Below are 26,997 nucleotides of genomic sequence, written 5' to 3'. Positions count from 1 at the left end.
GTGGTAGGCAGAAGGTTGCCTGGTCATGCGTGTGTCCTCATCTGCTCTGCTCCCACAGCCAGTGCTGCTAGAGGGGAACAGGGACTTGGAGGAAGAGAGGACGTCAAGACAGCCCTGTGGAGCAAGACTTGCTGCTGTCTCCTCCCCTTTCCCTAATTTTGTTTCCATTTTTTAATCATTTGTTCTTCTTGGGCTGCAGACCGGGTGCCAGGGCATTTAGCGGTTTGGAGTCAGTGCCATCCAGATGGTGGAAGATGCACGGGCAGACGTCGCTGGAGGTGTTTATGTCTGAGCATACCTCAGCAAAATGAGTGATTTTGCTCTTCATGACTTTGTAGGCTGGAGTTGGCCAGACAGGGGGGTGTGAGTGGCAAATGTGGTGTGTCTGTGCTTGTGGCTGGGTTCGAGTAGCTTAACGCAGACTTGAATATTGCAAAGCTCTTGACTGAGACCTTTGGCACCTCTCTTACAGCATCATCATGACAACAGAGAAGAGTCTAGCGGTGGACGCCGACAACTCAGAGCAGCAGCAAGCCAAGGAGGAGGAAGGAGCTGCTGAAACACAAAAGCAAGAGGCATCCCTAGAGGAGGGGGCTCAGCAGGCGTCGGAGGGGCAGCCTGCAGCGGGGCAAAAGCAGAAGGCCTCCAACGGCGATACACCCACGCACGAGGAGCAGAGCAAGAAGGAGCGCCGCACCCCCGAGGGCCGGGGTCTCTCCCGCCTCTTCTCATCCTTTCTCAGGAGGCCCAAGTCTCAGGTGTCCGAAGAGGACAAAGACAGTGATGCTCCTAAAGAGGCAGGTGGTGGCCAGAAAGACCCGGGATTAGGAGCCAGCCCTGATGAAGACATCCTGGTGAAAGCCCCGATTGCAGCTCCTGAGCCCGAGCTCAAAACCGATCCATCACTCGATCTCCATTCCTTAAGCAGTGCGGAAACACAGGTAAAACACCCTGCTCTGTGTGGCATGCTCTCTTCTGTTCTGGAAAACGTGTCTTCTTAGCCCAAACTATAAAAACTTCATACCCTAGGAAGTTAAGCTTGATCAAAGAATCTCAGGAGGTGCTAAAAAAGTTTTTGTCAGCTCCCTGCAGTGCATCGCATGCTTCTTGCTCTTGCGTTCCTGTGTCAGACTGTCCTGCAAAGTACCTGCTCCTGAATTGGGCTCACACTTCACAGCATAATTTAAAATGCCTCATGCTGACTCTTTATCCTGCTGAGGTATGGGCAGTTGCATCAGAACTAGAGTTCAAATTGGTAATTCACCACAGAGTGGTTGCTCATCGGGATGTCCTTGGTGTGTGCAGAATAAAGGCAGGTCAGTGGTGTGAGGTGGAGGTTACAAGGAGGTGTGGATTTGGGAAAGGTTTCTGAAACTTGAAGGAGCGCAAGCGTGGCATTTCAGAACTTGGTTGTCTGTTCAGTCCAGGCTGAGCCTTCCAAACACAAGAATTTTCTGCTTATGCATCACGTGGACAGGGATTTCTGCACAGCACGTGGGCTGAGCGCAGCTCCTAGTAGCTGTCTGATGTCTGCTCTTCACAGCCAGGGTTGTTTTTCATGCAAAAGGTAAAAGTTTTTAAAGCATGGTAGAAGCTGAGGCAGACACCCCCACAGGGAGACATTCACAAAGCCGCAGCTGGTTATGGATTTGGGGGTACTGGATGCCCTCTTTTACTACTAGTTGCATCTCTGCCATTGCTAGTGTGAGTGCTCGGAGTTAGCAGGGTTCCCCTTCTCCTGGCATGGGGATCTCTTACAACCCAGCCAGCCTGTGTGTATTGCCGGAGTCAAAGCACGTTTGTGGTAAAATCTGGATTACTTACCCCCGCTGCCTTAGGTTTTGAATGGACTCCGGAGAGGTGTTACATACCTGCAAAGTCTGACGTTTGGAGCAATGCTTGAGGCGTTGGAGCATTGCCAACTGTAGGCAGTCATTGTAAATCCACCTCCTTAAAATTACAAGGTAGTAGGTAACACCACGTTCTTTCTTTTCCCAAATTTCTGAGCCTGTGAAAACTGTGGGGTGATGCTTGTATTTTGTACCTCTGAGTGTTGGGATTAGTGGGATGGGGAAGAGTTGGAAATTTTCATGCAATTTCAGCTCAGAAACTGTCTTCAAGAGGAAATGCGTGATTTCTTCCTCTGGTTAACTGATTTGCTGCTTCTGGGTGCACGTGAGTGTGTACACACAGCCTTCCTTCACCATGGGCTGTTCGTTTCAGATGAAGCGTTTGTGCCTTTTTTTTTTTTTTTTTTTTTTTTTTTTTCCCCTCAGTTCTTATGTTCTTATTTTAGGTCAACGTCAGTGGCTTTTTGAACTGTGACACTCGGCAGATATTTCTGCTGTGAAAGCATTTGCGAGGTGCTGCCTGTTTGATAAGTGCTGACCGGAGGGCATTAGGAGCTTTGACTGATTCCCTGCACCCGATTGTCCTGGCCCTGCTGGAACAGAAGTCAGCAGCTTGTGGACATTATTTAGATTTTAAATACCTCTGTGCCGTTGTGCCTGGCTGTGATTTCATGGGATGCGATGGGCTGAAAGGACAGGGTTTTGCTCTTCCTCTGCCGTGGCTGCGTGCTCCTGCTGCATCCAGCCACTTCCAGCACTTGTCAGAGCCTGCAGTGAACTCGTTTAACCTGCTGCGATGGCAGCGGGGAAAAAAAAAACGGCTTCCTTCCTCCTGTCCCCAAACTGCATCTCTGTCTGCTCTTGCAGTGAATTAAACTGGCTTGCAAAGTGCTTCAGTAGGCCTAAAGGGAGAACGGTGGGGAGGCTGCCTTCCCTTCTCGGTGGCAGAGAGCTGCTGGGTCAGCTCGGATGGCTGTGAAACCTCAGCGCTGACCCCCCACCCCTTCTCATGCCCCTGCTGCCGTGCCGAGGCTCGGTGCGCTGGAGCAAAGCCCATCGCCCAGGGAGGCAGCGGGAGCCGGGGGGGTCTTGCCTAGGAGGGGAAAAACTTACTAGTCCCGAAGGTGCTGTCGTTAAGACTGTGAAGATTTGCATGATGTGACTTGCCCTGATTCCTGTAATCGACCCTTCTTTCTTTTTTATTACATCCTTTATTAAATGAAGTCTCGAGAATGACTTGAAGGGCTTTAAAAATTAATACTATTACCTTGCTCACCCAAGCTGCTGCTCTGGGTCCCAGGTCATGCCTTTAAGTCTGGTAACTCATTCCGGAGCGAGATCCCAGCCCTGTAGTGCGCCCATGCGATACTTGTTTCGTCTGCTGGTTTTTTTTTGCTTGAGATGTCTCAATTGCAACTTGGGTGATGTGGGGCTTTCAGCCTGCGCAGGAGGAGAGGAGGGACAACCAGGAGCCGGACAGCGGAGACCTCGGGGGCAAGGACGGAGGGGAAGCGAAGGAAGAGTGTGCCAAGCCGGAGCCGAAACAAGAGACTCCGGAGACCAAGGCGGACAAGGATTTGAAAGCTGCCCAGAAAGCAGTAAAAAGACACAGAAACATGTACTGCAAAGTCGTCTTGCTGGATGACACCATTTTTGAGTGCGCCGTGGATGTAAGTACTTCTGCGGTTTGTTTCTGCTTCTCTTTTCCCTCTCCCTTCTCCTCCCCTTGAAAAAATCACCACAAACAATTTGATAGGGGCCTAATTTGCTGCCAGTGAATTACATGACAGGCTTTACTGCAGAACAATCTTGCTGTAAGCTATAACAACTTATTTAACATGTTGTAAAAACCTCTGGGTGCCTAGGAATCTCTCTCTCTCTCTCTTTTTTTTTTTTTTTTTTTTTTTTTTTCTAAAATTGTTTTACGATTTCCAGGGTGACTTGCTTTGCAAAGGTGGGGGAAAGTTTAAAAAAAAAAAAAGAAGGAGAAAAAAGAGCGAAAGTTACCTTACTTGCTGTTCATCTTCTCTCATTGGTATCCCAGACTAGAATTTAGGTTGTGTTAGGTTGGGATTGCCTAATATCTCTTTGCCCCTTTCCTTTAAATAAATAGGGTTGTCAGATTGATTTGTGCTTTTCTATTCACCCAGGGTACCTCTGCCTATCAGGCTGCTGGCTAACATAACTCCTGGAGCTTGGATGTAAAGAAAAACATGCTGTGTTTAGCCTGCAGTTGAATATATTTGCAGTAAACAATTTAAAATTATTATGTTGACTTACAGCGCTGCAACCCCCTTCATCTGAGAGCTTTTCTTCCGCTTTATTTTGTGCATTCTCTCACAGGGCTGTTTTGCTGTCAGGGCAATAAAAAGCTAGCAGAAATCCCCATTTCAGTATCGAAGTACTTGTGCGGAATATTAATCATCTGGTACTTGCCATTTGAGCGTAGTTCCATCAGCTTGTTTTTCCCCAGTCCCGCTGGCTAAATGGGCCAGGCGAGGGTATCTGGGCACAGGGTGCCTTGTGAAAGCGGTTACCTTGGGTGATCCTGGGCAAGTAGGTCAGCGCCGGCCGTTTGTGTAACGGCATCGCTGCTGCCGCTGCCTGGGATCAGCCGGGAGCATCACCGCCCTGCCTGCCTCCCCCCTTGCTGGGGCTGCTGGTGTGTGCAGCCCCCGAGAGGCGGCTGTTCCCCGAAACGGGGGTGGGCAGGTTGCCCCGTGGCTCTGCGCCAGCCTGCTGCAGCGGTGCCTCCAGACACCGGCAGGCTGCTGCTGGTGGTGGTGCGGTGGGTCCTGGCCTGAGCAGGACGTTAGAGGTCTCTTTCTGTAAGTCCAGAGGGTCACGGAGAGGGTTAGGGGGACTGCTGTGTCAGCGAGACCCTCTCGAGTTGACAGGTACCCTTGGGTTTAACGGCAACATACTCCTCCTCTAGCATTTTGAGGATTTATTAAGGCTTAATTGGGATGGAATTGCAAAGGTGTAGGGCAAAGACCAGCACAAATGCCTTTACCCAGGAAGAAGTGCTTTCAGGCATCCTTTCCAGTCGACAGCCATGGAAAGTTTTGAATTTCCATGTGTCTGTAAGTGCCAATTCCTTGAGAAATACCCAGGCTGGCCATGCGCCGTGTTACCTATGGACTCACAGCGTGCGCACTGAGGACCTTACAGCTGAAGGACGGGAATAAAACAAGGCTTGGATCGGTTGCCATGCAGAGACGACTAAAAGGAGAGATGTGGGCACAAGTGATGCATTAGTAAAGCTTATCTTGCGTCACTGGAACTGCACTTTCTTTTTAGCAAAGCCTCCGATAGATGTAGCTGCTTCTGGTTACCATAGTTCTGTGCCTCAGGGGTGTTTTCCTTCATGCTTTTGGACTAAAAGGGTGTCTGTTCCTCGGGCCAGTTCACTTCTTCAGGATTTGGAGGCGGGGAGGAGGGGGAAAAGAGGAGATAGGAGTGCTCAAAAGTGTTATTTCTGGAGGCAGGGAGCTGTGTGCTAAGCAGCTTTTGGTGCGTAAGGCAAAACTGGAGATTCTGGGTTTCATCAGCAGGTCGGGCGGGTGAAAAGGCTGCGGAGACGATGGTCTTGGGTTCTGAGCTGCTGTTCCTGTCGTGAACCCGGTAAAGTCAGGTTGCCCCCAAATGGGAGACTTCAGCTGTGGGTTGGAGCAGCAGTCTCATACCCTGCATTGATCATCTTTTGATGAATGCCTGCTCATCGGAGCGCCTGGCCCTGGGAGGTGTCAGTGCGGTGGATGTACCTTGGGGAGGGAAAACCGTACAAATCCTTGGTGTGTGTTGACCGTGTTGAGAAGCTCGGCTTTGGAGGGGGGGTGGGGGGGGTGGGGGGGTGGTAGACACGGGGCTGGCGGTAGCAGAGAGACACGCTGCAGTTCCCAGTGCTTCTCTGGTCTCACGTTTTATGCCCGATGCTCTTTCCTGTAAGGGGTACTTGCTCAGAAGCGTCCAGGAGATCTGCTTTGGAGCTGATCAGGACTTTTCCCCCTTCTAGACAGTGAACAGTGTGGTTTGATGCCATGCCCTTGTCCCCTCTCCCATGAACAAAACCCAGCCCGTCCTACAGAATTTCTTTCTGTCTATTTGCAGAAACACGCCAAGGGGCAGGATCTACTTAAAAAAGTCTGTGACCACCTCAATCTCCTGGAAGAAGACTACTTTGGTTTGGCCATATGGGACACACCAACCTCCAGGGTAAGTGTTGAGTGATGTTCTGCACCTTGGTGGGTTCAGCTCTTTCAAAAGATATCTTCTTAAAACTCCTTTCAGTCTCCTCCCCGAAAAAAGGAGTAAGAGGGTCATCACAGAGGCAGAAGTTGTAAATGCACAGTTACAGAGGGTGGATTTTAGTTGGAGCGCTACATGAGTGTGGATCTTCACCTGGAGAAAATTCATTGTATTAGTTTACTGCAAAACGATGCTGTTTTGTAAAGCTGTAGCTCCCGAAGTCAGGCTGCCCTGGTGCTGGTGTCAGCATCGGCAAGGTTTGGTCGGGGCTGTCCAGAGCAGTTTTGAGTCGAGGCTTTGACACCTTTGAGCTCTTCATACCAAAACTCTTACTCATACGGTTTCAGTTTAAGGTTTTTGTTTGCTTAGACTCAAGCAGTGTCTTATCTTTTAAACCCTTGGTTACGCTTTAACTCAAACAATTATTCGAGCTGTCTCCTGAAGCTACCCAAAAGTGTGCTAAACTGAAATCAGGGGCCGCTTTTATGTCCTTTAGACCAGTTACGTTAGTCCACACTGACTGGTCCAGTGCTTCACCTGCAGTTACTGTGGCTGACGGGTGTGTGTCACTAAGTACTTAATAACTGCAAGTGTGAATTTTTAACACACAGGCAAAATAACAGCCCATCGCTGTGTGGGGCAGGTGGAGCTGTGTCTTGGCTGTGTTTTGCTGTCTCTGGTATCTTGCTGTTCTCTTGGATGTGAAATTTGCTTCCATGAGTGTTGGCTTTTTTTACTTTAGGAGTTTGTTGCGCTTGCAGAGGGAGGGATAGGTGTGCTTTTAGATCCAATTAACAGCAAAAAGTTTAGCTGGAGCAGCTCAGCTTCTCACACTCGTGCTGTGTGTAGCTCACCGCTGCATCTCGCAGACCCCCGGGACTTGCTCTGCTCATGTCCAGGTGTGCTGGTGTCGATTCTTCTGAAAGCAAAAGCATGCACCTCCTTCCCTTCCAGCCTACAAGGGCGAAGAGGTTTTGCAGCTTTTTAACTAAGGACTGAAACCAGACAGTTTTGTCAGGTTTGTGTCCCAGAGCTGAGAGCTGAGGAAGGTAAAGCCACTGTGCTTGCGTTTAGCTCCAGTGCAGAGTGGAGGCTCTGATGGGAGAAAACACCATTTTGGTTTGTTTTTTTTTGACGGGGGAATCTTTCTGGTTGTGTTTCATTGAACTTTGAAATCTGAAGCCCCATCTCTCTCCTGCTGTAATTTTGAACAAGACCCGACATCGAGTTCCTGATTCACAGGTAGAAATGATCTTAACAGGAGAGCAGCCGGTGAGCTTCTGCACCTCACTTGCAGCTGTGCGGAGCAGGCGGAGATGCACGTGTGTTTTCCTGGACAGGGAAGAGTTGCCTGCGGCATTTCCCACCTTGATATTTAGGAAATGCACCTTCCTGGGGACGGGCGGTTTCCCACGTGGGAATAGCAGAGGGTGACAGTGGGAGCAGGAGGTGGTGACAGTGGACGGAGCAGCTGGTCGGCGTGAGCTGCTCTGAAAGGGAGGATTGTTCCCCACTGATTCGTGATGGAGCGTGGATAAAAGTGCTGTTAATTGCTGTGCCCGTCATTGTCTGCAGGATCAGGCAGGGTGAGTGCCGAGGATGCATGACTGCACCCTGGGCTTGGCTGCCTGCAATCCAGCCGTTACCGCTGCAGTAACGAGTGGTCGTGGCACCGGCGTGGACTGCTTAAAACAGTGGCCCTAAAAAGACAGCAAGAGGCACATCTACCTTTCAAATGGCTTTTGTATCCCCAGTTTTGTAGTTAGAGGGGGCAAGCGTATAAAAAGATAAGATTAAATGTAAGTATCGCTGTCTCTCTGACATGAAGTTACGTGTCCTGGTCAAGACAGATTAGCTTGGGGGATTCAATGAGTTAATTCCTTCACCTTGGGAGAACTGGTCATCCAAATCCTGCTCAGGGCTTGTGAAAATGAAGAAGGTGATTTAATGCAGCCCCTCCAGGAGGGCTGTTAGCACCACGCTGTTGCTTTCAGTGGGGCAGACCCTGACCTGTGCAAAGGGAAAGGCTCAGACTTGATGTGCTGGGAGTTGCTCAGACCGTGCTGGCAAAAGCAGGAGTTGTTATTCGAGGCTTATGTTGCACCACCATCCCACAAACCCCAAATTACAGAGGAGGGGAAAAAAAGGATGTATTTCTAAATTTGTAGCTGAGATAATTACTAGAAACTTGAGTCATACTTAAAAGAGATGGAGTTTATGTCACACTCCTGTAAAAGAATCCAGCCTTCCCCAGCAATTGGATGCTTTCACTCGTATTTCAGTCATTAGGTTGTTAAAAACCATAACTAATAATAGCAAGTCTTGGCAATCTTTGCTCTGAATAGGGAAGGTATGGAGACAGGGTGCTTAAAATGAATGCAGACATCCCATTTGCCTATTTTTAAAGGTTCTGGAGGAAAAAAAAAAAAGGTATTGCACGAAAGTCCAGCCCCTTGTAGCTGGAAGTGGTTGCAACCATACCTGCTGCTATGTGAGCCCTAATAGGCCTTTTTATTTTATTTTTTATTTTCTCCTCCTGTTCCTTGTGCCTCCCCTGTGGTACCTGGTAGGTGAAGGTTTGGCAGTGCACCCACCGAGACCACAGACTGGAGTAAAAGTTGCGAAAAAATGCACTGTCTCTCCAGTTTCCATGGCTGTGTTCATGTCAAATATTGTCTTTTTGCTGTATTTTTAGCAATTTGCGGTTTTCTGTGATGTTTCTGGAACGTCTGTTAAACTGTGAATGTTTTTATCCTCTTACAGACGTGGCTGGATCCTGCCAAAGAAATAAAAAAACAGGTTCACGGTAAGTAGATCGAATGTATCGTGTGGTGGGTGAGGGTGGTTTCTCCCCCTTCTCTAAATAAACGTGTCTCTGGGGGACCCGAGGGTGGGTGAGGGTTCAAGTGAGGGTGTCTGGCAGGGATCAGCACAAGTTCGAGCAGTCTGTGCATCCTTTCTCTTCTTCTTAAGTACTTACTGATGCTCTAGATTTAGGGAAAAAATGTCATTTCCTTGGGAAAACATAGCTTGGGGTGTGTTTGCCCTCTGCAAACCCACGCTGTCCTTGCTACCATGTGATGCTGAAACACGAGATCTGCTCCCAGTTGGAGGATGGGGAGATAGGTGTCACTAGGAACCATTTAAATCTCAGATGAGATTGGGAGAGCAGATTTTTATGCTGTAGCAAGTTTTTATGGACATTGAAGCTGTTTTGGGGTCCAAATAGGGGTACTGGAACGATAAATGGCTCGAGTAGTGTCAGGGCAAATACCAGATGCTCTCCAAAGTTCTGTTTTACAGTTTGCTAGCACTGAATTAGTGCAAGATGAGGGCAGTAAGCAAGTTAAATAAATTTTAGAAGCTTTTGTCTTCTCTCAGGAGCAAGCTGACTGCTTTGAAAGTAAAATACTGTTTTACATATGCTTTTGTGGAGGTGCAGAGAACAAAGTGTGTCACTGAGTACAGACTGGGGGGAAATGCTGCAGGGCCAGGGAGCAGGAGAAGCTCCTGCTCTCACCAACTTCTCTTTGAATCGATAGCAGGATGTGTGTAAAAGGCATGAGCTGCTCCAGCCGTGCCGGTAAAATTCACCTAATAAGTGTAATGAGCAACCTGCTATGGAATCTGGGCCCCTGAGATGGGTTAAATGGCAAATTATTTGATTCTACTTGAATATAATGTACGCATGCAATGTGTGTCGGTTTAGGTAACCTCTGCTACCTCACATGTTGTCTTGGGAGTAACTTGTTTTGAACCGCGTGCAATGAAAACAACATGCCTTGTGTTTAATCCCAGTTATGGCGTTGCATAAGAAGTAAATCCATGAATGCTGCGTCCTTCCTCTTCCCTGTTTGAGATTGCGATAAACCTCTGAGCAAGTTAAGCGCAGGGGTATCTCCTCTTTCTGAGATAAATATTATTCTGAACTAGTGTTAAAGGACACAGCAGGGGGGAGTTATAACTATGAAAATTACTTTTGAGTGCTTAATGGGTCAGTCAGGACTATTTTCTGTGGGTAGATGGGATTATTTAAAAAAAAAAAAAGTCACTCCTTCAGCTGTGTCACCTAGACTGTCCATACCACATATAACACCAGTTCTGGGTGCGATTAGGTGGATTCTCGCTCCAGTTGATGCCTGTAACGGTGCTGGTACGAGGTTTGCAGCGAGCTGTGTTAAAGCATTTAGGTCTGGACTTGTAAAGCTCTTCCCGTCTCGGCGCTTGCTGGTTTCACCCAGGGGTTGGTGCTGGTGTGGTGCCGAGTTTGAGCAGCAGTCTGACCACCCGACTGATGCGTTGGGCTGCCAGGCGGCTTGGCCCATCTGCTCTGTATGAGAAACTGGAAAATTGGGTCAAGTGATAAAACAATACTGATTTATTAACTTGTAGCCTGGCCTCTCTTCGTGAATCCTATTTTTTAATCAATGAAAAAATGTGTAATTTAGCCTCTTAGCAATGAATTTAATTTTTTCCACAAGTTGTGGTTTATTCCTGTGTGTTTGCCTGCCCTGTTCTGTTTTCTCCTGCTCGTACCTTAGCTCCTGCAAATGAAATTGTACCTTACACCGTCTGTTAAGCAGCAGCTCGCTGTCTGAGCGAGTAGTATTAAAATCAGTATCGTGATCTGCCGGCTGTATTTTGAAGGTCGGATGGGACATTCCCCGCTGTTTTTGTAAGAAGTGACTCTTGCAAAGCTGCTCGGGTGTGTTTCATTTTCTCAGCCTCTTCTTTGCCATTGCAGGCGGCCCCTGGGATTTTACCTTCAATGTCAAGTTTTATCCACCGGACCCTGCGCAGCTGACGGAGGACATAACCAGGTGAATTAACCTGCTGCCAGCCAGGGAGCTCACTCAGCAAAGCAGTGGATGTTGGATCTGTAATGTTTGGGTAGTTTTCCATCCTTCAGCAAGGAGATCAGATGTCTTAGCGGTTTGCAAGGTTTTTTGTTTGGTTGGTTTTAGTGGATGTGCGGGATGTTCCCGCTCTCCACTGAAGTCCACGTGTGTAGAGCAGTGTCATTTATAATCCTGGCATGTGTGTGTTTGTGTGGAAAAGTAAATTTTTACTTAAAAACGGGATTTTCTGATGAGAAGTGTCCTCTGCTCCATTTGCGGAGTGAAGGTGACTTTAAAATCCTCCTGTCCTCCACACTGTTTACTGTGGGAATATTACCCCATCAGTAAAAATACAAGTAGGAATTAGAAACGAGCATCATTCTGCATTCATCAGTGGCATGAAAAAAGAGACACAGTTTGATCCTCAAGTTTCTTAAGTTTCTCTGTGTTCTCGGTAAATAGTATTTTGCTCCCCCCTCCCCCAGGTATTACTTGTGTCTTCAGCTTAGACAAGACATCATTACGGGGCGGCTGCCCTGTTCCTTTGCGACTTTGGCTCTGCTGGGTTCGTACACGGTCCAGTCTGAGTTGGGAGACTACGATCCTGATCTGCACAGCCCGGATTACATCAGTGAATTTAAATTGGCCCCAAACCAGACAAAAGAGCTCGAAGAGAAGGTTGTGGAGCTTCATAAGACATACAGGTGAGGTACAGCGGCTGGAGGACTTGTTCCTGCACAGCAGCCTGAAATAATGGGAATAACGGGGCTTTCTGGTATTTTCCCCATGTCTGTTGTACACTTTGAGTTTCCTGCTGCACCAATTTTTTTTTATGTTGGCAACCAAAGCTTTAGCAGTAAGGTGTGAATTTTCAGCTACAGAGAGTATCAGCTTTTTTAAAAAGATCTGATACTTTATAACAAAATCTTTCTAGAAGCTGGAATTCTTTTTTTCCTGCATGAAGAGCTGTTTTTAGAGAGCAGATGCAAAGTCTTGCGATTATTTATTAACAGGTGCTCTTTTTCAATAGTAGGGCTGTGAAAGTGGGTTTTATTTCATGTGAAAAAACAGTGTTTGCTTGTTGTAACCTTGTCCTTTGCCTTTTTTAAAATATATTTGCTTGGGGATTTATGTAACTTTTGGATTGGAGTCTGGTTGGAGCAGATCTCATCTCTTTGTACGCGCTGTAGCCTCCAGCGTGTTTGGGGTTTTCTGCTGCCACGTTTCATGAGTAACGCTTTCTAACATGGAAATGTTCCAGGTGTTGCAAGAGCTATACACCTGCAGTTAGGCTGTCCTCCTCGGGTGACCTGGGCAGATGTGTCTTGGGTTGAAGGACTCCTGGGAGAGTCCCCCTGGCACCAGGTTGAAGGGTGACAGTAACCCAACCTCTTCCTCATCATATTTTGAGCTTATTTCATTGATGCTCTGGAGTGCTTGGGTTGCAGCAGCTGTGTGGAGCCGTGCGCCGGAGAGCAGCCCGCTGGCAGCTGCTGCGCCCTCCTGGAATTACATTTGGGTTTTAGTGGGGGTGAAAATAATAATAAAAAAAAAAGCGCCCATAAACCCGCTTAGCAATATGGAGGCCTTCAGCCAGCAGCCCCTTGACCTGTGAAAAGCTGCAGGCTGATGCGCTGGCGAGAAGGGAGCGAGGAGGAGCGTGGCAGGCAGGCAGGGAAGGGTGGCCGTGTGACCAGAGCTGCAATTAACACCTCGCTCAGCCCCGCAAATCAATACTTGGAATTGATTCCCCTCCATTTGCGCCGAGAGGAGAGGAAATGAGGGAAAATAAGTACTGGGCTGCTGACAAGCTTCATGACTTGAAGTCAAAGGCCATTAGCTGCCCTAGAAGTGGCAGAGCATGTTGCTGAATTATTCATGGCTTCATTAGAAGGATACTTCAAGGTATAGGATGTAGTTATATTTAATCTGCTAGCATGTGCGAGAGGAAGCAGCATGTACTCGTTTAATTTCTGGTCTGTATTCTGTGAACATTAAACTGTCAGGGAGTTTTCAGTGGGAAAGCTCTGCTAAACCACACTCTGCCTCTCACTACTTCAGTTGCAAAGCACCAGGCACGTGTCGGAGGTGGCAACTGCTCCGGGGGTCTTTCCTAGAGGATTGTCCTCACAGTTGTCTTTGTCTGCCCTGTCTCCCACCACTAACAGCTCTATTTACCTTGCACACGAGGTGCATGCAAGTGCTCAGTAAAAGGAAGACGTCAAATCAGGGAACAAAATGAAATGTATCCAGCTGAATCCTCTCCCAACAGGGCTGTTAGATGCACCTCATCCACCAGAAACTTATTAACAAGGGCACTTCAGTAACGTTGATAAATAGCCTCCATTATGAGGATGCTGCTGTTCAGTGAGGTTGTGTTGCATTGCCCCTCCCGCAGACAGGGTACCATCTGCTCCCAGAAAATGTCTCATTCATCTGGCCTGCTCCAGCAGGAATCGCTGCTGCGTGGGCTCAGCTCTCCGGGCGTTTGGTTGGGAGAACAGCTGGGTTTGGGGAGGTCTGGAGGCAGGAGGTCTGGGAGGATGGTGCATGTCATCCTTTGCCTTCGCCTGGATCAGTGTTTCTTCCTCTGGATCGAGTCTTGTGCCCCTTCTTGCACTTCCTCGCTTTCTTCCCTCGTGTCTGTACAGCTCCACAGGTGTAAAGCACGTCTGTTTTATGAGGATGTCTCAAAGCACAAATTTGTGCGTTCAGAGTAATTGAATAATTCATCGTCTGGGCACAAATTTGTACTGAAAGCAAAAGAAGATCTTAGCGAGTAAATGGTTTTGTGAAGTCTGGTCTGTCTCCTCCTAAAAGCCACGTTAGGGGAATACTAAAAGCCACAGTTATTAGGGGAATACCAAACCCTTTCTCTCTTTCCCCAGATCCATGACTCCAGCCCAAGCAGACCTGGAATTTCTTGAGAATGCAAAGAAGCTGTCTATGTATGGAGTTGACCTTCACCAAGCCAAGGTGAGAATCAGCGTGTGTGCACCCGCCTGTGGATTTTGTAATTTGATTATCCATCCCTTGCAGGAGCAAATTTACCTATTGCAGGAGGCTCCCTTTGAAAGATGTGGGAAGTATGGGAACACAGACACACAACAGAAATGCCTCGAGCATTCTTGCAAGAGAAGCGACTCTCCCTGTTTGCTTATTATTTATATATATCAGGAAGCTTTACAAAGCTGCTGGTGTAGACGGGTCCTTGCTCTGAGGAAGGTGGAACGTAAGGCTCTGACCCGGCAGCGTGAGCCACTGCACTTGAGGAGACGCAGGATAGATGCTAGATGAGCCCTTTGGGCAAGCAGCATCGCAGGAGAGATGGGCAGGAGGGAGGAGGTTGTAAGAGAAATGCGGGGGAGAAGCGAGCCCGCTCTTGGCTGCGCAGGGAGCTGAAGTCTGGGTGGTTGGAGATGGGCTGCGGGGGTGAGCGGAGCGGTCACTTGGAAGGCAGATGTTCACCTGGAACTCGTAACCCTGACACTGCTTAAATCCTCACCTGCTTTCCCAGGACTTGGAAGGAGTGGATATCACTCTGGGAGTCTGTTCCAGTGGCCTTCTTGTTTACAAAGATAAACTGAGAATCAACCGCTTCCCTTGGCCCAAAGTCCTGAAGATTTCTTACAAGCGCAGCAGCTTCTTTATTAAGATTCGGCCAGGAGAGGTATGTCCTGGCTTCTTTGTGCTTGTGTCGTCTTTAATTGCCTTCTGATTATCACCAGCGTGTGTGCTTCACTAAAACACGGTGAGGGGAGGGAGCAGGCTTTTCTCCTAGTGAGCATCCTGCGCTCCGTCAGGTTCCTGCTCTGCCCGGGTGTTCCGACCTCGCCGGAGCGGTAAAGCAGCAGATGAGGGTCTGAACGCGTGTCGCCCAGCACCACCAGCGGTGACGATCTGAACGCGTGTCGCCCAGCACCACCAGCGGGTGACGATCGGTCTGAACGTGTGTCACCCAGCACCACCTCCTGGCACTGCTTGGGATTCCCAGCATCCAGGGGAAACCTGTGGGAAGCACACCCGTTGAAAGTGGGAGAGGACTAACTCCTTTTTTAGAAGCAGGACACAAGACAAAGGCTCTTCATCTTGCTTTTATTTTTATTTAAAAAAAAATAATATTAAAAACCCCAGACACATACCTTTTCAGTAAGACTGCAGCAGGCAGGGGGTGGCTGCCCCGACACTGCCTCTTGTGAACGGGGAGATCCCCAGAGCAGACTGGGCACTGGAGAGACGGTGGGGAGAGAGGCTGTAGTGGGGCTCTGCCTCTTTCCTTCTCCTCTTCCTCCCCCTGCTTCAGCTGCCGTCACCCAGCCTTGCAGGAAGGTCCCTTTGCCATCCCATCCAGCAGCTGGGCAGTATAATGGGGCAAATGGTTCTGAACGGTTGCAAAACCCACAGCACGCTCCTCTGCAGAGGCCGGCGCATCCCAAGGGATGGCTTGTGGCCAAGCACCGTGTGTTCTCAGACCCAAGCTCCTCCTGCACATTGTGGAGTGAGTTGCGCTGCTCTTGGGCTAGGCCAGCAGTTTGTACTGCAGCAGAACAGGTCGATGGACTGGGCGCTGCACTCCTGCCACGTTTATTTCGTGCTATACTTAAGTCTCTGTATTTTCTGCAGCAAGAACAGTATGAAAGTACAATTGGGTTCAAGCTACCAAGTTACCGGGCAGCGAAGAAGCTGTGGAAAGTATGTGTTGAACATCACACGTTTTTCAGGTTGGTTTTCTAAACGGTAGGCTCACCTTGAATAACTAATGCTTTAGATTAGCTGCTGAAAATGAGCACTCCTTCGGTGTTCCTTAGGGTTTCACAAAAATTGGAGTGAAATGGTTGCAGAGACATCAAGTGTTTATATTGTGATAAATTTTAGGTAGCTTTTGCTTCAGAATATATGTAAGACAGGGGTCTTCCAGCTTATGTAGATGTGGGGCTTGTTGTTAGTGCCTGTTGTTTTGTTAATCAAGTGTATGCAAGAGACTTCTTTAATTTGTATTTTAATTTCTCTTTACCTGCCACTTCCTAGATCTGGAGGTATGATTTTTAAATTGTGCATGTGGTTTTCAGGCTGACTTCCACTGAGGCCATCCCGAAGAGCAGGTTCCTGGCACTGGGCTCCAAGTTCCGCTACAGCGGCCGGACGCAGGCACAGACGAGGCAGGCGAGTGCCTTAATCGACCGACCTGCTCCCCAGTTCGAGCGGACGGCAAGTAAGCGAGCCTCCAGGAGCCTCGATGGAGGTGAGTGTCTGGTGCCTCTTCCCTCTCCGTGGCTGGATTCAGGAGGATGCTGAGATATTCCTTAAATATCACTTAAATTCCCTGCTCTTTTTTTTTTTTCTTAAAAAAAAAAAAAAAGCGCATAACTTCTCACTTTAATACAAGACCCAGACATAAACCGCAAACCAACAGTAGTCCCAACAAGAACTGACTGACGAAAAGGATGTAGGTGGGTGCCAAAGGCTTATGGCAAAGTTCTGGTTGTAAAGATACTTCCTTATTCAATCTCAGTGCCTTTTGCTTTTAGCACATCGGGAGTTAAGCTATTCTAGGATTTTTTTTGTTTAATGTAGCTTCTTAAATTACATCGTTTTCCTTGAGGGGGAGATTTTTTGCTACAACTTTTCAAAACTTCTTCAACAGCTGATAAAGTGATGCTAATGTTGCAACTTGGTGGCATATCAGTCAGATGGGTTTGTCCCTGGCATTTTTAAAAGAGCTGGCTAGGAGCAGGCTAGAAGTGGTGAGGCATGGAAGGGGGAGTGCCTAAGTTTGCTCCTTTTAATCAGGATCATGAGGTGCTTGTAAAATTAGGATCTGGGGAAAGGGCAGCATCCCTTTGCACTGAGAGGATCCAGGGAGAAGGGGGCATCCCTTTGCACCGAGAGGATCCAGGGAGAGGGGGGCATCCCTTTGCACTGAGAGGATCCAGGGAGAGGGGGGCATCCCTTTGCACCGAGAGGATCCAGGGAGAGGGGGGCATCCCTTTGCACTGAGAGGATCCAGGGAGAGGGGGGCATCCCTTTGCACCGAGAGGATCCAGGGAGAGGGGGGCATCCCTTTGCACTGAGAGGATCCAGGGAGAGGGGGGCATCCCTTTGCACCGAGAGGATCCAGGGAGAGGGGGGCATCCCTTTGCACTGAGAGGATCCAGGGAGAGGGGGGCATCCCTTTGCACTGAGAGGATCCAGGGAGAGGGGGGCATCCCTTTGCACTGAGAGGATCCAGGGAGAGGGGGGCATCCCTTTGCACCGAGAGGATCCAGGGAGAGGGGGGCATCCCTTTGCACCGAGAGGATCCAGGGAGAGGGGGGCATCCCTTTGCACCGAGAGGATCCAGGGAGAGGGGGGCATCCCTTTGCACCGAGAGGATCCAGGGAGAGGGGGGCATCCCTTTGCACTGAGAGGATCCAGGGAGAGGGGGGCATCCCTTTGCACTGAGAGGATCCAGGGAGAGGGGGGCATCCCTTTGCACCGAGAGGATCCAGGGAGAGGGGGGCATCCCTTTGCACCGAGAGGATCCAGGGAGAGGGGGGCATCCCTTTGCACTGAGAGGATCCAGGGAGAGGGGGGCATCCCTTTGCACCGAGAGGATCCAGGGAGAGGGGGGCATCCCTTTGCACTGAGAGGATCCAGGGAGAGGGGGGCATCCCTTTGCACTGAGAGGATCCAGGGAGAGGGGGGCATCCCTTTGCACTGAGAGGATCCAGGGAGAGGGGGGCATCCCTTTGCACTGAGAGGATCCAGGGAGAGGGGGGCATCCCTTTGCACTGAGAGGATCCAGGGAGAGGGGGGCATCCCTTTGCACCGAGAGGATCCAGGGAGAGGGGGGCATCCCTTTGCACCGAGAGGATCCAGGGAGAGGGGGGCATCCCTTTGCACCGAGAGGATCCAGGGAGAGGGGGGCATCCCTTTGCACCGAGAGGATCCAGGGAGAGGGGGGCATCCCTTTGCACCGAGAGGATCCAGGGAGAGGGGGGCATCCCTTTGCACTGAGAGGATCCAGGGAGAGGGGGGCATCCCTTTGCACCGAGAGGATCCAGGGAGAGGGGGGCATCCCTTTGCACCGAGAGGATCCAGGGAGAGGGGGGCATCCCTTTGCACCGAGAGGATCCAGGGAGAGGGGGGCATCCCTTTGCACCGAGAGGATCCAGGGAGAGGGGGGCATCCCTTTGCACCGAGAGGATCCAGGGAGAGGGGGGCATCCCTTTGCACCGAGAGGATCCAGGGAGAGGGGGGCATCCCTTTGCACCGAGAGGATCCAGGGAGAGGGGGGCATCCCTTTGCACTGAGAGGATCCAGGGAGAGGGGGGCATCCCTTTGCACCGAGAGGATCCAGGGAGAGGGGGGCATCCCTTTGCACCAAGGGTACCAGAGGGAGCAGGAGCAGCGTTGTGTTGAGCCCTGAGGTTGTGCAGCCACCCGGGAGGGAACAGCACCCGGTGGCCAGCAGCAGCCAGGCTACCCCTGCTCCTGCTGTGGGTTTACAGGGCTGAGCAACACCCCAAGCCTGGGCTTTATGCCTCGGGGCCGGGAGGGGAAGGGCTGCTTGGTTTGAGCTCGGTACTGCAGCAAAGCAAGAAGCCAGCTCGCCTGCAGTCTGGGCGTGCGATGTTACCTAGGCGCCGTACACCGAGGCGAGGGGACTGGCACTGTTGGTTGCCCCTTGGCCGTGCCCTGTAGACTCTTACAACCCCAGATGATTAGAGAAATCCCCGCTGCAATCCCACACCCAGATGCCAGAGCTTGGAAAAGAGCAGCCTGTGAATGTAACGCTTCTGTCCCCATTGAAGTCTGCAGCCTTTTTCCATCTGCTGTGTGGGCAGTTGTTAACATGTGCCCCATTTCTTCAGCTAAACGTGCGACTCAAAAAGTTCAGTTCAGAGCCGTAGAGGAAGAGAAGCAGGAGGAGGTGGTGGTGGTTGAGGTTCCTGAACCAAAACCCGCGGATCAGATCCGAGAGAAGCCAGGTATAGCTGTGGTGGTGGCTACAACTCTGCAGCACCTTTCCTATCCTTCATATGCTTGTTCCTGACAATTCAAAGTTTCACCAAATCGGGCGGCTTTTTTCTTTTCTCTGCAAGAAGAGTTTCACAGTCAGAGGACAGACAGCCCAGCAGAGCTCCAGCTCTGGGAGACTCATTAAGTTTCCACCTTGCACCTCGTTAGACTGCAATTCTTGCAGGGAGGTGGGGAAAAGTAAGGATGTGCTGGCACTTGTGAACTGTCTCCTTATTAAATTTGGGTGTTTTTGTAAATGTGGATTAGGAAACTTGAAAGTTTGATCTTGAGACTTCTTATATATCTGAAATTCTTCACCCCGGGACCAGCTTGCCATTTTTAAAGGCCGTTCTGGGGTTTTTTGGGGGTTTGAGAAATGCCACCTATTTTGCTACATGGAGCTTACATTTCTCTTAAGATAAGTACTGTTAATAAATTTTAATAGATATTGATGCCTTTAAGAGGTGTGTAGGTACAACAGCATATTTGAATAGTAATAAGCGTATCACAGCAGCAGTGTTGTCAAATATTTGCAGTCTTCATCACTTAAATAGCGAATGCCTGTGGTGCATTAGGGCTGGAGATAATTCATATGCAAATGCCTTGTGTACTGCTCCGCTTCCCTTCTTCCACCCTGAATTTTTCACAGCACATTTCTGACGCTACTGTTTTTCTGGTATGAATGTAGATCAAGCTTTCACAAAGTAGCGTGGCAGACTGTCTCCTCACCACTGCCTTGCCTTGAATTCTCGCTAGTCAGCATCACCTGGTAGGGGAAATAAAAACAGAAGGTGGAGAGTTTAAGACGCCAGGGTAGACGGCTCTCTGTCTTAATTTTTAGATTTGAAGTTGATCACTCAAGTACATTTAATTAAAGCTGCTAGTTTTTATATAGTTCTTTGTCTAGAGGAGCCTGGGAGTGTTTTCCCTGCATTTTACCAGCCAGCACCTGCATCTCTCCAGAGCTGGCAGGCAGAGCCCGTCCCAGTACCGCACTGGAGAGCCATTCATGTGTCCCCACATATCCCTGCCCGGACTAGGGGCACAGTCGGCTCGTGGCAGCCTGTTCCCCCGCTCATCCAGTGCCCTGTTGGGCCTGGCAGTGCTAGACAGGCTGATACTCAATTGTATGTTGGAAAATTGCTGTTAAGCTGCCTGGTTTAAAAACCTCCTTGCTATTCTCAGCTGCTGCCCTGCAGAGGCATCTCCTCTCGCTCTTTCCTCTGCTGTGGTGCCCGTTGTGTGTCCCTGTGGTTCTCCAGCTGCTCTGTTAACACCTGCAAACCTCTTTCTAGCCAAACAAGCTCTTGAAACTTTTGAAATGAAACCCATTGCAGAGGAGGAAGAGGAGGAGGAGAAGGTAGAGATGGTTAAGGTTCCTGTTGCCAAGCCAAAGTTCCTGGAGCCGTTGCAGACGTGGTCAGGTACAGCCACAGCGGCATTTGGCATTGGTGTGGTGCCAGCGGCCGCCCGTGCTGTGACCTGCTGCTGGGTTGGAGTGATGCAGTGCTGTAGGACAGAGGTTGCATCGTTTGTGGTGGTGCTCATTGCCATTAAAATCACACCCAGCTTTGCAAGTGTGCTGTAATGCGTGAGCGCTGCTTTAGCGGGGTGTGCCTCCGGGTGAGACGAGGAGGTGCCGTGCCTTGGCTGTGCGCCTGTGTGTTGAAATGAGTGTGCAGTGGCCTCTTAACACTCCTCTGTTCCTGTCCCTTCTCATAAGGTTCATTCCCCTGAGCTGTAGGAATGTGTGGTGCCTGAAAATCAGGTTGTGTGCCCCGGGACTGCTGGAGGTCACCTGTGCTCTGCTTTATTTCTTCGCTTGTGAGCCTGCTGCTTCCCTCCTTGGGGAGGGGTTTCAGAGCAACTCCACTGCTGCAGACAGATCCACCCTAATCGTAATTAAAAGCAGACTTAGTTAGTCATTGCAGGAAGAGGAGATTGAAGCCGTGGAGGGAGGTAACTGAGGGCTTCACCTGTTTTCTTGATTATTATGAAAACCACTAAACCAGCCCCTGCACTCGGATGGACGTTGTCCCACGGGACGGGTTGCGGCAAGGTGCCAGACATCAGCTGGTGCCAGACATCAGCTGGTGCCAGACATCAGCTGGTGCCAGACCTGAGCACAGCCGGGGGCTCCTGCTGCCACTGCCCCTTCTTCTCGTTCACCTCCTGCACTTCTTCCTCCTGTTGATGCTTTTGTTCCCAGTAGGGACTGTTTTCTTGGCCAGGGTGGTGATGATTGATGTTTTTATGTCTCATGTTTTGGAGAGGTGCTTTTTACTGTCTTAATCATCATGTGTCAAAATAGCCAAAGGTAGTTAATTAAGGAAGACTTAATTTAACACAGTTCTGGACAGCACAGAACTCATCGTTGAATGGCAAAGGAAAAGCTTGGTATCTGCTGTTTTTCCTGCACGTCTGGATGCTCTGAAGCACTGAGGGAGAAGCAGGAGAGGTGGCCCTGCAGATTTACTGATGTGTCAGTATTTCCTTTGCTACTTCATCTTCGAGGTGGCGTTTTAACACAACCATAACTTTTTTAGCCAAACGTGCTCTTGGCAATGTTGAGATAAGCCCAGTTGAAGAGGAGGAGGAGGAAGAAAAAATGGTGGTGATGAGAGAACTAGAGCCGGTTCCGAAGGAGTCAGGTACCGCTGCGACAGCTTTGCGCACCCAGCATCCTCCTAACCCCGACTGTCCCTGCCATCTCACCGTCCCTCTGTACAACCTCCCTGGCGGCTGTCACTGCTTCCGTGGCATAAATACACCGGGACACGGCTCTGGTCGTCCTTCTGAAAGGATAATGCACTGTCTGGCTCACAGAAATGAACTGCTTGTGCTGAGGAGCAGGGGAGATAACGGAGGCGGCGGTGGTGGTGGTATGGGTCGTAGGGCGCATTTTCTTCACGACGTGGTGTCTGGGATTTTGTCTTAAAAGTATCATTTCAGTCTCTGAGAAATCAGGCTCTTTTTTGCCCCTTCTTCCTGTATGTTTTTGACCGCAGGGATACTTTATTCTGTGCACGTTTTACACACGCAGATGAGATGCAGTTATTTTTTCAGTGAAACAGGAGTTCTTACTAAGGAGTTGCTTAAAACTACAATTTCTTTTTTAACGCCAAATTTTATTTATGTCTTTGACTAGCTGGATGGAACTATTAACCTGCTGTTGGCTGGGGTAGGTTACATAGTGTGAGCCTTGCTGCGTAATCTGTGACTTTTAAGTATATGGGACCACGTCAAAGAAATTATTTTAGGTGACTAGGTATATTTTTAGTGGAACGACCATAAAACCCAACATCAGGAGAGCAAAATAGCTTGTCGCATCTATAGGTATGCACAGTGAATTAGTTGGGGCTTGCTTTGTTGCACAGTACTGAATATTTCGGAGGTGTTGGGCTTTTCAGGGATCGGGAGCTGCCTGGGAAATCAGGAATTGAAGGAAAGGAGTAGGCAGTTGATTTTGTGTGTACCTAGTGCTTGTATTTTAAGACTGTCATCCTCTGGAAAGATGATTTTCTGGCAGCATGCTGTTCATTTCTGCACTGTCACTGATCTGAAGGTGCTGGGTATCTTCTCGCGGTGGTGCCTTGGGCTGCAGCAGGAGATACCCATCCTGGGCACGCACCCCCAGCCTGCTTTGAAACCCACCTGGAAGTTGCTGTGAAGTTCTGTAGAGCCATGCCTGTTGGTTATTGGTTTTGTTTTGAATTGCTGGAAACACTGGGGAGATGGGGGAGAGCTTGTGTTACCCTTCCAGAAACCATCCGTTTCTGGTTGAGGGGATGCCAGTGAGCCAAGAACTCACCACAGCTGTGTTTCTATTTTAATGGTTGCACTGGAATGGACCTTCTGTGTCAGTTGTGTGTGAAGGACCCAGCAATAGGTGGCACAATGTCAAGAATAGATTTGCCTTTCTGGTGTGGCTTCTCTGCAGAGTGCAAGCTTGCTTTTTGTAAACCATTTGTTGAGGGGCTTTATTTTGTTTTACTTAAACCATAAGGAAAATAATCTCAACTTTCCCATACTAAATGCACGAGCTGCTTTGCTCAACATCTTTATTTCTTTTCCCTTTTTTTCCTCCTCCCTTTCTTTTTACATGACAGCACTGTAATTGGGAAAGGCTTTGCCTAGCACTTTAGAAGCGTTGCCAGCTCTGAGCCTTATCCCTGTCTGTCTCTCCCCCATCCTCAGCAGTGGCTGTGATAACCCCCGAGAGGAGTCCCCGTCCCACCTCCGCCCCGGCCATTGCTCAGAGCCACACCGCAGAACCAGTCCCAGCTAAGCCTGATGCGAAGGATGCGGCCGCTGCATCCAAAGTAGAAAAAGAAACAGCAAAACCCGATGTGAGACGTGAAGAAATCCTACCGGACAAAGCCAAGCCGGAGCCAGCCGACGCCGTGAAGGTATGTCAGACCGGAGCCTCTTTGGAAGAGGCAGCGCTTGTGCCGGGCTGCAGCATTGGCTCTAGAAGCCGCAGCAGCTCTGTGCACCTTCCCCTCCCAGCTGCCGAGGGGTTTATCCCTCTCCCAGGCTTCGGGTGGGGGGTTTGGGTCCCAGAGAAATCCCAGTCCTGCCCTTCCAGGTGCTGGGAAGGAGGAGGTTGGGGCGGTGAGGTTTTGGGGGTTGCAGCCGAACTATAAGCGCAGGTTGCCGGTGCGTGGGTAAAGCCAGCCAGGTCTGCACCCGAGCTGGTGGTGCTGGAAGCCAGGGCTCACCGTGCTGGGCTGTCTCTGCTGGTTCCCGCTATGACAGTGGGAGGCAATTCCAGTGAAACTGGGGATACAGATCTGGTCCGCAGCCCAGCGTCGGAATGCAAATGTTCTGTACATCGATAGGCATTCACTGGGAGAGCTGCTGATGCCTCCCTGCAGACCGGGCGGGAGCTTTAGTTGTGAATGGCACCGCTGAGACCTTGGGGGGTTTATTGTTAAAATGAAATAATTTTTTTTAAAAAAAAAGCTTTATTTGCTCTTTCTACAAATGTCTGAGACCTTTGTTGGTGTTGATGTATGTTTATTGTTCTCCTAAGTCAAAATGATGTGCAAAATTATTGTTCGTATTATAGTGTCCTTAATATTCTGCAAATTTTATTGACTGAAACCTTCCAGCGTTGCAGTGGAGTTGTACCTGGAGATACAATTTTCACGTTACCCCAAATACTGAGCTATTCTCAGCATTACACATTTTTGCTATAACATGTCATACAGCGGGTCTTGTTCAACACATTCCAGGGGAGATCGCTGTTAATTAAGGTTGGGAGATGGAGGTGAAGAAAGGCCAGTTGCTTCAAATAATTTGGTGGCCTGTGTGACCAGTAGTTGTTAAATGAAAACGCTGAAGGGATCTTCAGGCTGGCACTTCGGAGTGTGCGTCGTGGCACATAGTCCCTGTAATGCTGTTCCCGCATGGCTGCGCACCCTCCCTAGCCTTGAGCCAAGAAAAAGTGAACTTTGTTCATCCCAGCTCACATATTACAGGGATTTTTCCTAAATGCTTAAACACTGGGGTTTGATTTTTTTTTGTTTGTTTGTTTCTTTAAACGTAGATGTGGGAGGAAATTGTGGATTTGAACATGCCAAATTTACCCTGTTTCTCAAACATAGCTGCATCACTTCTTACAACACCCACCCATGCTTTCGCCCTCAGAGTATCTGGCAATTCAGTTTCCCCAAAATACTTCCCTAAAAGCATTAAGACAGTCTTGGCTCTCTACTTACGGACAGTAAAGAACTTAATTTTGTGATGTTAGGCTTGAGTTTGGTAGATAGGTCTCTTCTTACTGACTGTGAACATCATACCTGTGCATAACAAATAATTTTCTGTTTTTAGAAGGGCTGTGTTCGTTTGAGCATGTTGCTTTTGGTACGGATTTCACGGGGAGATCCAGCTGCAAATGAAATTTGAAAACATTGCCTGGCAAAGCTAACTGCAAGTGGGAAGCCCTTCTTCAGAAGCACTAGAGAGCACTGGTTTCAAATGCAAATAATTCTCAAGCTAAAGGAATTATTGTAAATGTGCTGTTAACTAACAGGCTGTGGAGAGCTGCGGTGTCATTAACTCTTTCCGGAGGGCTGCATGTTGGTTTTTGCACATCCCCCCCCTACCATTTCAAAACCAACTTTATGCAGCTGTGTTTTGAAACTAAATGGTCTCTTGAAACAAGTCTACTAACAAGAAATGTTTTTACCAATTTATTTCTTAAATGTAGGTGAGGAAAACACACATTGAGGTCACAGTACCCACCACGAATGGTGACCAGCGCCAGGTTTGTGCTAATAATTCAGTTAGGTTGCTCACTTTTTTTTTTTTAAGGTTAAACAGTGAGGTTCAACATAGTTAAATGAACCAACAACTTTTTTTTTTTTATCATTGCCCAACAGCAGCAGCCTGCAGAAAAAGAGGAAGAGCTGATAAGAATGAGGAAGGTTAGCCATTTTACACTTTCACCAAACAAATTTGCCATATCATTCATGCATCTGTAACCTGTTTAAAAAGACAGTGCTCCAGTTTCTTCATGTGCTTTGGGTTGGGTTTTTGTTGGTTTTTTTTTTTAAACTGCAACTATAGAATATTTGATTTTAAAATTAAATAGCTTTTTGTCCCATAGTCTGATTGCTAAAATTATGCATGTTGAATGTTCAAGAGAAACACAGTTGGTTTGATTTATAAAATATATCTTCTGCATAAAAAATTTAGCTTGAAACCAAAGAAAATTGTATAGTCTGCATTCCAGGAAATGCAAAAAAAAAAAGAAAAGAAAAAAAAAAAGTATAATGCTTCTTTTTGGTATTGATTAAGTAATAGGGAACATATCCAGGATGGGAAAGGTGGTTAGGACATCATTCCTGTGCACACTGAGACCTTGTAAAAGTTACACCAGGCAGTGCAGCCCCGTACGCTGGGGTGGGCGTGCATCGCTGTCAGGAATGTGAAGTTGTGACTTTGTGCAAGGCTTCCACAGAAAACCGGTAAACTGTCCTTTTGTGGTGAGCGATAGAAACGAAGGCAAAAGCCAAGGAACCCCTGGGAGCTGTCTCTTTAAAGGACTCATTGCATTTCCCCATTCTCCATGAGCAAGACCCCCATTTCCCGGTGGTGGCCCCACGCTGGCGTCCCTGTGGCTGGGTCCCCACCCCACGCTGGCACAGCGCTGCACTCCCAACGTTGAGTTAACTTTTTTAATTTGCCAATTTGTCAATCCCGCAAGAACAACATTTTAATTTTTTGTGCTTTTCTTTTTTCTTTTTTTTTTTGTTTCCCCCTTTTCTTTCATTTTCACAGAAAAGATCAAAGAGGCTAGATGGTGAAAACATTTATATCAGGCATAGCAATTTAATGTTGGAGGTTTGTATGAACTTGAAGCTTTTTTCAGTTTGCCTAGACCTTCTGCATCTGCGCTGAACTTTTTCTTCCTCTTCTGCTGCTGCCTTTGTTTTGCATGCTGTTGCATGAGAGACCTTTTCTTATTTTTATTTTTTTAAAATACGCTTTTGCATGGTGACAGTAAACATGACGATGTGCAGGCATTCTTCCTTCTACCTCTTCTGACTTTCATTCTCTCATACTTACCCAAAATACATGATTGGCAGAGCTGCCCGCTCAGGTCTGCTCTGGGACCCCCTGGGTGCTCACGGTGGCATCAGTCGCATCAGTCGTGGCGGGGAGGGGGTGGGGCTCATTTACAAGTTTCTCCTGGCTTGAAATGAGTTGCTTTCCTGGGGGAAAAGGCAGGCAATGAAAACGCAAAATTCAGGATGAAATCGTCACCGCCGTGGCGTTGGGGCCTCCGTGACGCCCGTGTTGCTTCAGGCAGGAGCGAGCCCTCCTTTCGGACGCTGGTGCAGCGATGCTTGCAGCGTTGCAGTCCTCCTCCCAGCGCTTGCTTGCCTCACTGCATCTTCACGCTCCCCTGGGCCCCATCCTGCACCAGCACCAGGTCCCCTTGGGGCTGACACGGGGGCTTGTGGTCACGGGGGGCTTGTGAGAGGGCAAGAAGCTGTTGCGTCCCTCCACATACAGCTCTTTGGCTGCGGGAGCGCTTTACATTTGGTTTG

The 26,997-nt window shown here is 48.9% G+C and overlaps 1 protein-coding gene across 39 annotated transcripts in view; it reads left to right on the top strand.

The window, feature by feature from the left end:
- Nucleotides 1-26,997, top strand: part of EPB41 (erythrocyte membrane protein band 4.1) — a 96,573-nt gene that overhangs the window by 44,173 nt on the left and 25,403 nt on the right. For 7 of the 39 annotated variants that reach the window (XM_027787997.2, XM_055798457.1, XM_055798456.1 and 4 more), the window contains 17 exons: nt 473-941; nt 3,290-3,520; nt 5,961-6,065; nt 8,862-8,904; nt 10,843-10,918; nt 11,422-11,640; nt 13,825-13,912; nt 14,454-14,606; nt 15,560-15,657; nt 16,006-16,178; nt 18,790-18,906; nt 20,233-20,361; nt 21,484-21,588; nt 23,135-23,346; nt 25,152-25,208; nt 25,324-25,368; nt 26,225-26,287. In XM_027787997.2, coding sequence (XP_027643798.2) covers nt 480-941; nt 3,290-3,520; nt 5,961-6,065; nt 8,862-8,904; nt 10,843-10,918; nt 11,422-11,640; nt 13,825-13,912; nt 14,454-14,606; nt 15,560-15,657; nt 16,006-16,178; nt 18,790-18,906; nt 20,233-20,361; nt 21,484-21,588; nt 23,135-23,346; nt 25,152-25,208; nt 25,324-25,368; nt 26,225-26,287 — 2,376 coding nt within the window. In that variant the 5' untranslated portion in view covers nt 473-479. Of the gene's footprint in view, nt 1-472; nt 942-3,251; nt 3,521-5,960; nt 6,066-8,861; nt 8,905-10,842; nt 10,919-11,421; nt 11,641-13,824; nt 13,913-14,453; nt 14,607-15,559; nt 15,658-16,005; nt 16,179-18,789; nt 18,907-20,232; nt 20,362-21,483; nt 21,589-23,134; nt 23,347-25,151; nt 25,209-25,323; nt 25,369-26,224; nt 26,288-26,997 lie in introns of those variants that run through there. The other 32 variants (XM_027788021.2, XM_055798459.1, XM_055798467.1 and 29 more) reach the window with 23 other exon arrangements.

This window comes from Falco peregrinus, chromosome 3, assembly GCF_023634155.1.
Source record: "Falco peregrinus isolate bFalPer1 chromosome 3, bFalPer1.pri, whole genome shotgun sequence".
Lineage (NCBI taxonomy): Eukaryota > Metazoa > Chordata > Aves > Falconiformes > Falconidae > Falco > Falco peregrinus.
Note: the sequence above shows the minus strand (reverse complement) of the source record. Positions and strands in the feature narration are given on the sequence as shown.